The sequence below is a fragment of the Anarrhichthys ocellatus genome, unplaced genomic scaffold (genome assembly GCF_004355925.1).
Source record: "Anarrhichthys ocellatus isolate YVR2014 unplaced genomic scaffold, GSC_Weel_1.0 scaffold28, whole genome shotgun sequence".
NCBI classification, from domain to species: Eukaryota; Metazoa; Chordata; class Actinopteri; order Perciformes; family Anarhichadidae; genus Anarrhichthys; species Anarrhichthys ocellatus.
The window spans coordinates 230063-246150 of NW_022280058.1; the positions used below are offsets into that span (position 1 = coordinate 230063).

The following is a 16088-nucleotide window of genomic DNA, read 5'->3' on the forward strand; positions in this document are numbered from 1 at the left end:
TATATATGTGTGTATGTATGTGTATATATATATGTGTATATATATATATATGTGTGTATGTATGTGTATATATATATGTGTATATATATATGTGTGTATGTATATGTATGTATATATATATATGTATGTATATATATATGTATGTGTATATATATATGTATGTATATATATATGTATGTGTATATATATATGTATGTATATATGTATATATATATATGTCACACACACCAGCTCGCTAGAGTCTACTTACTGTATTTAAAAGACAACAGCAGCTATTTGACAATTTAGTTTCTTGAATCTCTAATTCTAAATCAGAGTTTCTCCAACTTTTCTGGCTTGTGACCAAATATTATATCCTAAAATGTACACGCCATGATCCCAGCAGTCAGCAGAACAACATTTCATGTGATCATAATAAATAGCGAGAGCACAAACGAACATGAAGTGGAATCAACTCCTCTCTGACACAGCGTTAATGAACTCTAAGATGTTGTAATGGACTTTAATAGATTATACCGATGAAGCTAATACTGTTATCTCAGCGTAACTGGTGAGAAAAAGGTTGCAAATAGTTAGCTTAGCATTCTGCTAACTGTGCATCACTGAAATGCTTCCCTGATATTGTAAGACACTCTTTATGATAAAGGTCCATCTTCGTTATTTTCGGTTGCCTTGCAGTGTAGGCAGCTGCTGTGAATGCTGGAAGAGCACATTTTTGTTTTTCCTGCAGGATAGTTACAGGCATCCAAAGGATTACACGCCCTCAGTTTCTCTTTACTATCCACGCTCGGTTTCTCTCTCAGGCGTGAAATTGTCTGGACGTTGAGTCAGCGAGTAGGGGTCAGCCAATCTGTTCCCGTTGGTTAATGTTCATTTTCACAAGTAGCACAGAGACGTATTCAGAGAAACTTATATTTATTCAGCTATTGTTAAGAAACGTGCTCGCCAGCGTTAGCTAACGTGTACAGAGAGTTATTCCGCTCCACAACAATGCGTCATCATGTGTTAACGAGCACAAAAGAGGTTCAATACCTGCAGAACAAAGGACACTCCCATCAGCTGTGCTTGCTACTTGTTAGCATGCATGCTAATAGTAACATAGTAAACATCAGTATGTTATTAGCAGTGTCACTGTGATCATAGTGGCATGCTGGTGTTAGCATTTAGCTCAAAACAGACTTTTAATGTGTTTATATCCTGAAGACACACACACACACACACACACACACACACACAATGGAAGTATAGAGACATTTATCTCCGTCAAACACATTTGTCCTGTTAATCTCATGCAGTTAAATGAGCAGCAGCTCACGGCTGTTGGGTTAGCCTCAGTCAGGCTGCAGTGTAATTCGGTGTAATGATAAACTACGGCTGAACAAGCCATTAGCATAACATTCTGCCCAATTCATCCCAATTAATGAAACTAAAGGATGCGGTCAAGGGTTAAACTCTGGAGAGCTGCCAGTGGCCCCGCGATGCTGCCGTGTTCATCACACCACACAATAGGGAACAATTGTCCTCATGGTGGCGCTAGAGGGAAGGTGAGGACACGTTTTAATTCATGTGTTCATTTATCGCTTCACAGACTTAAATCTCAGCTCCTCGTGGGGGTTTTGGGCTGACTGACATTTTTGTTTCGTGTTAAGGACACTCAATAAGTCACTATTTTTGGTAATACACAGGATTATGTTGTAATAATTAAATATTTAATCAAAATGAATAAATACACAAGATAATTAGTTAATACAATTCATAATTCTGTCATATTTGTCATTGTTGTCATACATCATCACAGAGTTCAGTGTGAGTGACATCAGTTCGTTGTGACTGTGTCATGTGTGTGTCTCTCATCCTGAAAACAAATCTCCATCCTGAACTTTGTGACATTAACTCCTCATGTATTTTGCATTGGAGCAGTCGTGTAGTTAAAGTCCTTTGGGGGGGTTTTTTGGGAGCACGTTACAGCCTGCAGGCTGCACAGCAAACATTATCTTCTCCTCTGCAGGGATTCAACTCAAGCCTTTGTTTAAAAAATGAACGAGAAAGTGTGAAATATTTACGAAGTCATTTCTAAAAGTGGAAGTCTTAGAGTGGAAACTGGGGAAAAACACTGATACACAGGAAACAGTTTAGTTCATAACATTCATAACAGCTGCTCGACACATACAGCATATATATCAGCTTCAGTTATATTATTAAAATAGTTTACATCCAATTCATTTGGCAGTAACTGTCATTGACAGTAGCTTTGGACAAAACGGCAGTGAAACGGGTAAAGAGAGCCGCACACTCGTCCTCATAATTCTGTGAAATGTGAAAATAACGGTAACGTTTGAATTTAATTCAAGGAATAAGTCAACAAGATTATGAACAACAATGACAATTTTGCTGATGTCTACTGTGTACCAAAAACACTCTTAAGTTCAATATCAGCGCTAGCACACTGTTTTAAAGAGGTCAACAAAAGCACGCACACACACACACACACTGAGATAAACCTTCCTGTGTCGCTGTAAACTAGTGTGTGTGTGAGTTGCTGCTGGTGGGCTGTGATTGGCCGTTAGTTGTTTGTTCTGTTGTTGTCTGAACTGAATATTAATAACAAAATGCAGTAAATATTGTAAACTTCAGTCAGTACAACTCGTGGTTGACACATGATCAGCTACATCACAGGTGGATGGGTGGATGAATAAAAAGATAAATACATGATGATATTTATCTGTGTTAGGGCTGCATGATTATGGCTTAAATGACAATTATGATTTGCTTTATATTAAGGACACGATTATTAATCCCAATTATTCATTAGTCTAAGTCTAAATCATTATTAATTAATTAGACAATCGACATGTAGAGCTGCGAAAATTTGTCTGTCACCAGTTAATTAATTGGCAACAATTTTACAATAATCGAGCAATATTTCAATTTATTTAAAGCAGAAATTCACTGGTTTTCTTACTGTTCTGTGACACTAAACTGCTCGTGTTTATTGGACATAACAAGACATTGTAAAATGTCACCGAGGACTCTGGGAAGCTGTGATCTTGTATTTAAATACATTTCTACGGACCGAATGATTAATTGAGAAAATAATCGTCAGACTAACGGATAATAAAGATAATTGTTAGCAGCCATAATCGCCTGTGCAGCCCTACCATGTGTATAAAACATGGTTATGAAACGTGTCTGTCATGGAACGCTCTGAACTGGGACACATTGTAACCTGTAACTGGTTTCCGCGGTCAGACACAAACTTCGTGCTGGGGAACGCTCAGATCGTGGACTGGCCGATCGTCTACAGCAACGACGGCTTCTGCAAACTGTCGGGTTACCATCGAGCCGAGGTGATGCAGAAGAGCAGCACCTGCAGGTACAGCGACTCACCTGCACACTGCTGCTGTTGTTGTTGTTGTTGTTGTTGTTGGACCGGCGGGACTGAGAGTCTCATCGTGCTGTCTTTGCTCCTGCAGCTTCATGTACGGAGAGCTGACGGATAAAGACATGACTGAGAAGGTTCGGCAGACCTTTGAGAACTACGAGATGAACTCTTTTGAGATTCTGATGTACAAGAAAAACCGTGAGTACTTCAAGGTTTTTTTAAAAAGTACTGCAAATTTCCCGTACTAAAGGTGACAGGAGGACAGGGGGACTGGAGGACAGAGTGAGGAGGACAGGAGGACAGAGGAGGGCAGGGGGAAAGGAGGACAGAGTGAGGAGGACAGGAGGACAGAGTGAGGAGGACAGGAGGACAGAGTGAGGAGGACAGGAGGACAGAGTAAAGGACAGGAGGACAGAGTGAGGAGGACAGAGGAGGACAGAGGAGGGCAGGGGGAAAGGAGGAATGAGTCAGGAGGACAGAGTGAGGGGGACAGAGTAAAGGACAGAGTAGGACAGGGGGAAAGGAAAACAGGGGGACATGGGGACAGAGTGAGGAGGACAGGTGAGGACACAGGGGGACAGGAGGACAGAGGGACAGGAGAGGACAGAGGGGGACAGGGGGACAGGGGGATGGGAGGACAAGAGGAGGAATGCCTGATACTGACTGATGTGTGTGTTCTTCATTCTTTATAAACTCCACTCAGGAATATTATTTATGTTATTGACATATTAGATTTGTTTCCAATGAGATATTAATGAGTTCATATAGAGACTTTGTTTGTTGTACACATTACTGTTTCTATTTCCCAAATAAACACCTCCTCCGTACCCAGAATAGACATCGCTTGTGGACGTGCGCTGTGGCGTGTGTTGAGTTTTGACACATAATTCTTGTGAGGAACATCAGACTGATTTCCTGTCTGTGTGTGTTTGTGCTCGTGTGTGCTGCAGGGATGCCAGTTTGGTTTTTCGTGAAGATCGCTCCAATCAGGAACGAGCAGGACAAAGTGGTCCTGTTTCTCTGCACCTTCAGTGACATCACCGCCTTCAAGCAGCCAATCGAGGACGACTCTGTAAAAGGTTAGTGTCCTTTTTTTATACAAACGTTTTTACAAGAGAGCTAAAAGAGTAATTTCTTTCTTGTGGACGAGCTTCTTGTTGCTTTGTTTTGTTGCTTCGTAACGTCACGATAAAGCTTGTTGATTAGTTTCTAGTTGCTCGTCAATCAAAGACCTTTTCTGGCCTCGATACAAAAACACTTTTACCAGCTTTTACCGATCTCATCCTCCACACTCCACTGTAAAAAATAATGTCGTTTTTTGTGTTTCTTATGTAGCATATAAGGACTACAACTGCATTTTGTTGTGCACCCCTGTGTTGTACAATGACAAGAAATTAACCTTGAAACTTCGAACAATAATCCAAAATCTGACAGCAAATGAGACATTAAGTTGTTATACATGATGTGAATAGACAATATGACGGCTAATGACGGCTTTAACCCGGATGTTTCTAAAATATGGACAGTCAAAACCCTAAAGAAGGATTGGTACTTGCTGACGCGTCGTGTTCTTTTATTCCATGTGTTTGGCAGGTTGGGGTAAATTTGCCCGTCTGACTCGAGCGTTAACCAGCAGTCGAGGAGTTCTTCAGCAGCTCGCTCCAGCCGTCCAAAAAGGAGAGAACGTCCACAAACACTCACGGCTGGCAGAGGTGAGATCATTTCTCCTCAATAATCATGTTTTAATTTAAATCCTGTCTGCTGCATAAAGGCCTTCTCCTCTCTTCAATAATCTTCTCCTGCTGAAGGTAAAATCCAGTTTTTTGCGTAGCCAAACTACAGCCTGTGCGCTCAGTCTGAAGCGATGACATTACAGTTTGGCGGATATTTCTGGATGATATGAACCTCAGGATGGAGTACAGTCCTTTCTCTTCTCTCCTCTCGTAAGACCTTTGGCCTGATACAGATAGATGGTGACTCAGCAGAAAGTCCCTCACCTGTGTGACATGGTATCTGAGAAGCTTTCCATTTGCTTTAGATTTAGCAGATGGTTGAACCTGATGTTTTATGAATGAGGACACTTTACCTTGGACTGAGCCGTAATAGTTGAATACAGGATGACGCAAGAGAGAACTGATGCGTGTAGAAAAGCACTGTGAGCCTACAGTATTGCTGTTTTCTTTCTGTCGTGAGATAAGCAGTACTTTAAATTGATCTGAAACAAAGTACCTCTGACATCCTGTTATTGGTGGCGTGTTCAGATGGGCGGATAGATGGAAGCACTTCCTGTTATTTACTGACGGCCTACTTTCAGACCAAGATAACTACCCTGTTATTAAAGATGGAGGTCGGCCCTGATTACTCTCGTCACCAGAGCTTCTGTGGATCCCTAAAAAAATATATATATTTTTAATTTCCAGTTTCAGAAATATTTTTAAATTGAACCCCAGTTTTTAAAAGCACGAAAAAGTGTTTTTTTTTTTTTTTTTTTTTTTGACAAAATTACACCATTTATCAGCCACGAGCTGTATAAACACACATTATTGGCCGATTTTCAACTCTGACGGTTCTTGAACATGATGTCAGACTAATGGCTCTGTCAGGAAAAGTTTCAAACTATCAAATAGTTTGAAAGCTCTGGAGAATCACTGTGGTTTGACGATATAAAGGACTCCATTCACCTCCATCACCCTCGTTGGTGTATCTGAGGGGGAGGAGCGGGTGAGATGAGGAAGAACATCAAACACAGTGCACACCCAGTAATGTTTGCACACAGTTTACTGTGGAATCTATGTTTTTGTGGAATTATTTGTGTGTCTGACATTTTGTCTGTTGCGCATGAGACAACAAGAAGATTCTATGTATAGAGTTATACATAAATAAAAAATAGTGCCAAAGTATGAAGTATAAGGCATCATTTTGCAAATTGGAAATGAAATCAGATGCAGTATATTTGATTTTTTTAGGAGACGTATCACATTCACAGCAGCTGATGAAGGAACACCGTCCTCGGTATTTTAAGCTTAAAGTTAACACTTTGTTTTGTGCTTTTTAATTATTGTCGTTCACCTCTGTAGGCGTGCGTTGGTCCCGTGTTGCTTTGTATTAATCTGCTGCCATTTTGCCCGACAAGCTGCGGAGGAATAAATATCCTCGCGGCTCTTTGTTTCAGAGGATGACAAATGAAATGTGTTAGGTGTATTTTACTGTATCAGCGCTCTGCTAGCAGGCTGATGAATTCTTCAGCTGTAATTAACTGTGACTAATCTTCCCATTAACTGCACAGCGATCATTTCTGTCGGCACCAATGAAGACGGCTATTATCGGGGCGGTTCACTGGGGTGATGCTGTTTGTACCGACATTAGTAAATTAAGATGTATTATTCTCACGTTAATTTACTTATTTCATACCAAATACCTCGATATTATATCGATAATATATCCTCAATATATCGATATATTGCAACTACATTGTAGGGTCGACTACTGCTGCTTTCACAAAATATTTACACAATGAGATTTTTGATAAATAATCATTAGTACTGTTGGTATAAGGACTAAGTGGGTAAAGGACATGTTATAGAACAGCGAGAATAGTCGACAATTTACAGTTTTGATATAAATTCGGTTAAAATGTAACTTAATCTTCATGAGGGTTTGGTCTCATCGTGAAGTTATGAAAACTCTGTGACCAAACCACAGCCTGATGCTCTGTTTACTACGTTTGGTCTCAGGTTCTCCAGCTGGGTTCAGACATCTTGCCTCAGTACAAACAGGAAACCCCGAAGACGCCACCGCACATCATCCTGCACTACTGCCTCTTCAAGACCACGTGGGACTGGGTCATCCTCATCCTCACCTTCTACACCGCCATCATGGTGCCCTACAACGTCTCCTTCAAGACCAAGCAGAACAACGTCACGTGGCTGGTGGTGGACAGCATCGTGGACGTCATCTTCCTCGTCGACATCGTCCTCAACTTCCACACCACCTTCGTCGGCCCGGCCGGGGAGGTGATCTCCGACCCGAAACTCATCCGCATGAACTACGTCAAGACCTGGTTTGTCATCGACCTGCTGTCCTGCCTGCCTTATGATGTCATCAACGCCTTCGAAAACGTCGACGAGGTCGGTGGACTTTCATTCATCCACTTAAGATGCTAAATAACAGCCTCTGTAAAGTGCAGTACAGTCTGGCCGTGTTACTGAGGACCACAATCAGAAATAGTTTCATTGCAAAATCGGTTCGCACATACAAGGAATCTGTCAAGAAATACATGAAGATGATCAGTTTTTAAATTATAAGACCTTGACAGTTTAGTGCAAAAGTCCACGGTATAAAGTATAAAGACTACATGCATGTGGGGAGACCGTGACACTTGTAGCTCACAGCGGACATGTGACACAGACGGAAGATGTAGTTGAGGTACGGTGGTCGGGATGTGACAAAACTTGGTCGCAAATTCAATGAAACTGCTGTTTTCTCTGGAGAGCTGATGCGCGTCAATCTGCGATGATAAAAAATCAATAATGTGCTTTAGTCAGGTCAACATAAATCCAAATTTATAAAGTTATATCATTTAATATTATACGATTGTAACTTTCAACAGTTGGTATTTTCACCAGAACAAATGATCCAAATAAACATATTCACGGCCATTTATTTTGACTCAATCACACACACACACACACACACACACACACACACACACACACACACACACACCGTCCTGCTGCCACAAACACTCACTAGAGCACCAAATGTGGATTAATCCGCCACTGAAAGCAAATGCACTATTTCCTCCTGTTTGTTTGATAAAAACTACAAAGACCAGCTGTTTTAGGAAATGGCTGAACCTTTTTTTAAACATGAAACTACATACTTGTGTTTTTAAAGTTTTACGTTTCCATTAATCAGGAAGTCTTCAGAGCCGGACTAAAACACCGTAGCTTTGATTTATTAACGACAACGTGCATATTTAATACCAGCTATCATGCATGCGCGTGGCCCTGTGAGTGAGTTGCAGCTGCCTGTGAGGAGGGACAATCATATTGAGTATCATCAGGATCAACACAGAACACAGATCCTCGAGTGAACTGTGCTGCAGCCACAGTCTGCCCAGCTGAGGCATGAAATGACAGAGGATGCAGCGTGACTGCAGGAGTCTAATCGAGATGATGGAGTGGATCGTTTCACATTCATCCGCTGACTTCCCGGCATGTAATGACTCCTATAGGTGCGGAGAGAAAAAGGTCACGACTGAGCACCGCTGACAAGTCACAAATGCAAAACGTCCAGCGAAGCAACAAGAATACAATTTAATTCTGTCGTGCGTCTACAGCCTGAAACACATCGCTGGTGTTGTGTTCAGAGTAGAGGGTAGCAGGGCTGACACCTTCTGGTCGGTTGGTTGGTCGATATGCTCTCATCCGACCAAATCCTCACTGAACGATCAGTAGCTGGTGTTTCATGAGGAGTAAAGCGCTTCTTAATCCATTCATTTTGGGCCGGGAGGGTCGTGTGAGAGAGTTTGTGTCTTAAATAAAAAGTTATTTTGCTGCTAGTCAACAATAAAGAACACCATTTGGAACACTTGTTTATTTAGCTTCGATCTTCCCACTGCTGTGAGTAGGTGAGAACACAGTCTGTGGATTACTGAACTAAAATGTTGACGTCTTCAGATGTCTCATTTAGTTCAGTTTACTGTAATAGAAGGCAAAGAGAAGAAAGCTGAGAGCACAAATATTTCTCTTGTTGCTTGAATAATGACTTAAAGCTCCCCGTTGAGTGGCTGTTTACGTTCACTGTTACTCGACGAAACGCACTGCGGGTGTCTCACAAATAGGCTGAAGGTGTTTCCTTATTTAAGAAAATAAATCCTGCAAGAAATGAGAGCAGAGGGAAATGAGAGGAATTATTGGGGAATTATTTCCATTTGATGTGATAGTTAGACAGTACAGATCTGACTGGAGACGAATAGGAAACACAAAACTGTGATCAATAGCCTGTTAAAGCCCTGATCGGTACAGTTTATGTGTGTTCAGATCAGAAGCTAAGTTGATTATTCTGTTGAGCTAACTGTGTGACAAAATAATTACGAGCTCATAAAACCTAATTTATTATCTTGTGATAAATAAGTCTATATGAGCCAACCATTCTCATCTTCGTCACAGCAGGAAGACAAAGCTTGTTATGTCATTAGATAATGATGTCGTGATCATGGGGAGTAGAGCTAATTGAATCCTGTCCTGTGTGAGCTTCCATAGAGGAGTGAAAGGAGATGAAGTGTCGGGGGTTTAACCCCTCGCTTCAGCCCATCGAGGTGAAATCAACCAATTCATCCTGCCTTCGGTCACGGCGTCCACAATCAGCATCTCTAAGCGGCAGCAGTGAAGGCTCTTAATGGAGGAGCGGTGCATTGTGGGTGTTTCCCCAGCGAGGAAACGGTGTTGTTGATGAGAGGCGGCTGAGTGGTCTGATGAGAGGACGCGTCGCCGATGGCGGCAGAGCTGCTGAAGCTGCTGCATGTTTCATACATGTTTATGAATCTTTCGTACCGACTTTATCCATCCGGACTTTTTAAAAGCGCTGATGGAGAGAGGAGGACGGTTTAAGAGCACGTCACGAATACAACCAATGACCAGTGAGATTACAGGATATCAGTCGTATATCTGACTTTATACCATGACCTCTGCAGTGGTGGAGGTACTCAGATCTGATTGCAGCTCTGAATTAATGCTCCAGTGTCCTCTCATAGCTGTCTTTAAGCGGCTGTAGCGGGCTCGGTTTAGATGAAACTAGGCATTCATTGGTACCAACAAGTCACGCCAAAATTCACAGGGGTGCCTTTAACTCTCACCTCAAGATGTCTGAATGAATATTTGGATACTCAGGAGCCTCTCTTGCTGTTTTTTATCTGAATCTCCTCTAGGATAATCACAGTCTCATGAACCTTTACAACCACAAACTATCTATATCTATATAATCTATACCTCTCTGGCTTTCTTAGGAATATTGACGACAAAGTATTTTCTGAGAAGTTTCCAGAATAGAAGTGCTCGCCATCCAATCACCATAAAATGTGCGCGATTTTGGGCATTTATCAATTTTAATGTGCACCAAATCTGTGTAAAATTGCTGTAAAAATGAGTGTGAGCATGTGAATGGCATCATATACGACCATCATTATGTTCTATGCCCTCATAAACTCTAACTAATTTGGAGAGGTGCCTAACCAAAACAATGTTTATTACAGAGTTATGACTGAAACTGCTGAGCTGAATCTCAAATTGATCTTCAAGTTCCCAGCTTTCAGATGATGCTGTTAACCTGCCATCTCCCACTAAAGTTCCCCCCCCCCCCATATAGATCCACTACTGCACGCTTTAAGTAGACACTTAACACTTTAATATCAGACATACTTTATCTCTTTATTCTATTGTTATGCTCCGATCACCAAGTCAAATTCCTTTACGTTTGTGATTCTGATTCCAGGGTTAAACTGTAGACTAGAGGAAGACGGCAGCAGTGAGGCTCAGCTGTGGAGCTTACAGCTAGAGTTATTTGTGTTCGTGCTAACAGCTGAAAAAAGTAACGTTAGCTCGGGCGAAGGTGCCCAACTTGTCGCTAAGTGATGAGCAACTGGAGGAAGACACCTGACAAGACTGGAGGAAGACACCTAACAAGATTTAAGGCGTCTAGTGAAAGGAGATACGAAAGCTTTGAAGTCTTTCGTATGATTTGATGTGACAGGTGAGAGGGCGACTCCAAACAAAGCAGTGATTGCAGATGGGTCGACGGGGTGGTTGAATTGGGCCGCCTGTGGCTCGGAGGTAGAGCGGGTCTTAATCCAGTCGGATGATCGAAGGTTCGATCCGCAGCTCCTCCAGTCCGCATGTCGATGCGGTTTTTGGACAAGATAATTGATTCTGCTGCATCAGTGATGAATCGTGTGTGAATTTTTTAATTTTTAAAAAAAAATTTATTATACTATATTGATCCCTTTAAGGGGGAAATTTGTCTCTGCATTTGACCCATCCCTGTATATAGGGAGCAGTGGGCTGCCAATGACAGGCGCCCGGGGAGCCTGGGGCAAATCCTCCACTAACTGACCGGTCACTCTTCCGATTCTCTCTCATCTCCCCCTCGGATCTCAATAAATCACTCTCTGGCATGAAGACTCCGACCTGTGACCTCGACCCTATCCCTTCCACTTTAGTTATGGCCTGTCTCCCGGCCCTCTGCCAGCACCTCCTCTCTGTCATCAACTCCTCCCTGTCTACTGGCTCCGTCCCTCCCGCCCTCAAACTCGCCTCAGTCACACCCATCCTCAAAAAACCTGGCCTTGACCCCGACATTCACAACAATTACAGACCCATCTCCAATCTCCCTTTTCTGTCTAAAATACTGGAACGCACAGATTTTCTGTCTAAAATACTGGAACGCACCGTTGCCCATCAACTGAAAACTCACCTGGACTCAAACCAACTGTATGAACCATTTCAATCCGGATTCAGATCTCATAACAGCACAGAAACTGCCCTCATCAAAGTCACCAACGACCTTCTCCTCTCCTCTGATGAACACTCCCTCAACATCCTGATACTGCTCGACCTCAGCGCAGCCTTCGACACCATCAACCACTCCATCCTCCTTTCCCGTCTCAAGTCCTCCCTCCACATCACTGGCACAGCCCTCTCCTGGTTTAAATCATACCTCTCCGACCGTGAACAGTTCATCAGCATCAACAAATTCAAGTCTGACACAGCCCCAGTCTCTCAAGGTGTCCCCCAAGGTTCAGTACTCGGTCCCCTCCTCTTCATCCTCTACCTGCTCCCCCTTGGTGACATCATACGCCACCATGGTCTCCAGTACCACTGCTATTCTGACGACACCCAGCTCTACATCTCCACCAAATCCATTACCCCCACCATCCACTCCACCATCACCAACTGCCTAACGGATATAAAAACCTGGATGCAAGCAAACTTCCTCAAACTCAACACCGACAAATCTGAAGTCCTCATCATCGGCCCCAAATCATTAAACAATTCCCACCACTGTTCCTGCCTCCACACATGTCCGTAACCTCGGGATCATTTTCGATCAAACTCTCTCATATGAACGCCACGTCAATCACATCACAAAAACCGCCTTCTTTCATCTCAAAAACATCGCCCGTCTCCGAAACACTCATCCACGCCTTCATCACCTCTCGACTGGACTACTGCAACAGCATCCTGTACGGCTCACCCACCAAAATCATCAATAAACTACAATACATCCAGAACTCTGCACTTAAAACTCACCTATTCAAATCTGCTTTTAACCTCTAAAGTCAGTCATGTACTGTATGTTTTCTTTCTTTCTTTTCATGTTTATTTTATTTTATTTTTTTTTCTTAGTTATGTCGTATATTTTGTTCTTATTATAAATGCTTCTATTGTTTCTGTTTTTAACATGTAAAGTGTCTTTGAGTGCCTTTTAAAGCGCTATATAAATAAAATGTATTATTATTATTATTATTATATAAAAGTCCATTTACCATTTAATAGATATTTACCAATAAATAACGCAAAGAGTTGAAGGTCCACAACGTGTGAATATATACAGTACAGCAGAAGATCAACTCCCGACTTCTTGGCTTTTTGTTTTTCTTTATGTCTGATATTTAACGGTTATTCTCTTGTTTTGTTTTCGTTGTTTATGTAAAGATAACCTGGGTCTTCCGTTGGTAGTTTAGACCATTGTTTCCATCAGTAATGATATCGTACTAATCAAGTGAATAGTTGGATGAAAACAAAAGAATCCTCATCAGTGCTAAAAGATTTGCTGTAGAATAGCTCTTACATTTATTCTGCTGAGACTTTTATCCAAAGCGACTTACAATCAGTGCATACAGACATGTGGCTACAAAAAAGAATTCAAGAATAATGCTTCATATTACATGAAACCTCTTGATTAGTTGATTTACAGTTGGTAAGCCTACAAGCTGTTCAGCCCAGTTAGAGGACTGCCTCAATCAAAAGAAATCAACTAGATGACCAACCAGTCATTCAATCAATCAATCAATACATTGAACCCAAGCAGAGAGGACTGCGGTGGTCTTACCTTCTGTGATGTTGGCTTTCTCTGATGATAAATTATATTTAATAAGCGTCACACAGCTTCGTCAGGAAATACGTTTTTGTTTTTTTATCAGCATTTAAAACGTCAGCTGAGCATTAACGATGTGATTATTTATCTTTACATGAAAAAAAGGACAAAACAATGAGAAAGATAAAACGCGAGTCTGTGATCCAACATGCAGATGTTCGGTGTGTTCCAGTGCAGCATTTACAATCACTAAAAGCATTTACAAAATAAAAGCATCAATAAATGTTTCCACTCAAACATAAAAACAGCTTCCAATCAACAAAGAGACACATTTAGAAAATGTTTACGGGGAGTTTCATAACATAAAAACATTGATTATTACTTTTTTATTTCTGATCAAACAAACAAAGAGCATTGATTGGACAGTGTTGGTGACGTAATTGTGCGTCCTCAGGCCATACAGCATTTGGAGCTCATCCCATCAGAACCTGGTGTGTTTATTTGTGTTCTCACAAAGAGCTCACGGGGAAATAAGTGATTGTGACAACCTGTGGTTGGTCCGCTTTGTTTTCAGACCACAAACGAACAACATCGGTTCACTCTGATCCTCCTTTTCTGCCGGTCTCAGTCTGGTAGTTTGATCCAGTTCACAACCGCCCAAACAAACCAAACCAAGCGGGCGAAAGCAGCAGAGTTTGATTGAACCTATCCGAACCACTCAGCTGTGAAAGGACCTTTTAGTTTCCCACGATGGTCCGAATGTTTCAGGAACTTTTCCTCTCTGACAGGAAGAACATCCTTCCGGTGAAACTTGGCGCTCTTGGCTTGAAAATCAAAATTTTGAAATAATAAATGAGACTTTCCCCTCTGTTCTTTTCCCTCTTTGTTTTCTTCATTATCTTTTTCATCTTTTCCTCATTTCTTCATGTCTTCCCTCCTCTTCCTCTCCAGGGGATCAGCAGTCTCTTCAGCTCCCTTAAAGTGGTCCGTCTGCTGCGCTTGGGTCGCGTCGCCAGGAAGCTGGACCACTACATCGAGTACGGTGCCGCCGTACTGGTGTTACTGGTGTGTGTGTTCGGCCTGGCGGCCCATTGGCTGGCCTGCATCTGGTTCAGCATCGGAGACTACGAGGTGATCGACGAGGACACCAACAGCGTGAGGACGGACAGCTGGCTGTTCCTGCTGGGAGAGACGGTGGGGACGCCGTACAGGTTCAACACCTCGGGATTGGGCCGCTGGGAGGGGGGGCCCAGCAAGGACTCGGTCTACATCACCTCGCTGTACTTCACCATGACCAGCCTGACCAGCATCGGCTTCGGCAACATCGCGCCCAACACGGACGGAGAGAAGATCTTCGCTGTGGCCATGATGATGATCGGATGTGAGTCGTTTCCTTTCATAGCTATCGATGCGGGCCAGATGTAGTCCCTATAATTATTATATACAGATTATATAATAAGCAGTCGCTCAAATTAAATTGCGATCATGTGCGAAATAAATGGTTTTAGTTTTGTTTGCACAGAGCCTATACAACAGCACAAAAACAGATAACAGAAGTAAAGCAGATGTCGGGAGGGGTCTGAACCACTGACATTAGGAGTTTGTGTTTGTGTCCACCTGATGAATTTAAGCCCATTATTCGCTCTGACTTGGGTCTCCACCAACTCCTTTTAGAGCCACGAAGAGGTTTGTCTTGTCGTCACTCTAAACAGTCTCTTCCACCGTCAGAAAAACAACATAATGTGGTGTTTTCATGGCAGATGTAGCTCTAAGGTGTAGTTGTGTTTTCCAACACACGGCTGTGTGTGTCGGCTCTGCAGCTACACAGATGTCTGATGGCCGATCCAGCCATAAGTTCATGGCTCAGAGATCCTTTCTTTATTGAAGGCTTCTGTGTTTTGTCACCTCGTCCTGCTGGTGTTGCCGCGCTGCAGGCGTCACTGCAGCATTTTGCTCACACGCTGAGAGTGTGAGAATAGCAGTGATGGAAGAAGTATTCTCACCCTTGATTTAAGTAAAAGTAAGGAATTAACTACTTAATGTAAGTAGAAAAATGTCCCCTCATTTGTTTATTTTCCCTCTTGCATTAATGTAAAAGCAGGATTTTACTGTTGTAGTTAAATCTAATTTTGAACTAATAACTAATATTATCTTCATTATGGATTCATCTGCTGATTATTTTCTCCATTAATCGATTTATTGTTTGTAAAATGAAAAACTGTCACAATTACTCAGAGTCCAAAAGTGACACCTTCTCAATGTTTGTTTAGTCCGACCAACATTCCAAACTTCAACATTATTACTAATACATTACAGTTATTATTACATTATTAAAAGAAATAGCGCACACTTTCACATTTGTTAAGCTGGAACCATGAAATGTTCTTACATAAAAAAAATGACTCAAACCATATGACTTTATTTTTCTGTCCATCAACTAATTGGTTAATTGTTTCAGCTGTCTACAGCAGTCCTTAAATAAACGTACGTATTATATACATTGCACCGCTGGTGGACGTGAATGTATTTGTTTGCACCGGCTCTGACACACTGATTATCAAACTAACATGTTACAGATTCACCTCCGACTCGCTCTGTCTCATCACCGGCA

At 42.0% G+C, this 16088-nt stretch overlaps 1 protein-coding gene across 2 annotated transcripts in view; it reads left to right on the plus strand.

Moving 5' to 3' along the window:
• Positions 1–180: 180 nt before the first annotated feature.
• kcnh1b (potassium voltage-gated channel, subfamily H (eag-related), member 1b) overlaps positions 181–16088 on the plus strand; it is a 35176-nt gene continuing 19268 nt past the window's right edge. For both annotated transcript variants that reach the window (XM_031862986.1, XM_031862987.1), the window contains exons 1-6: positions 181–3373; positions 3474–3580; positions 4333–4461; positions 4976–5094; positions 7117–7509; positions 14429–14858. In XM_031862986.1, coding sequence (XP_031718846.1) covers positions 3195–3373; positions 3474–3580; positions 4333–4461; positions 4976–5094; positions 7117–7509; positions 14429–14858 — 1357 coding nt within the window. In that variant the 5' untranslated portion in view covers positions 181–3194. The remainder of the gene's footprint in view (positions 3374–3473; positions 3581–4332; positions 4462–4975; positions 5095–7116; positions 7510–14428; positions 14859–16088) is intronic.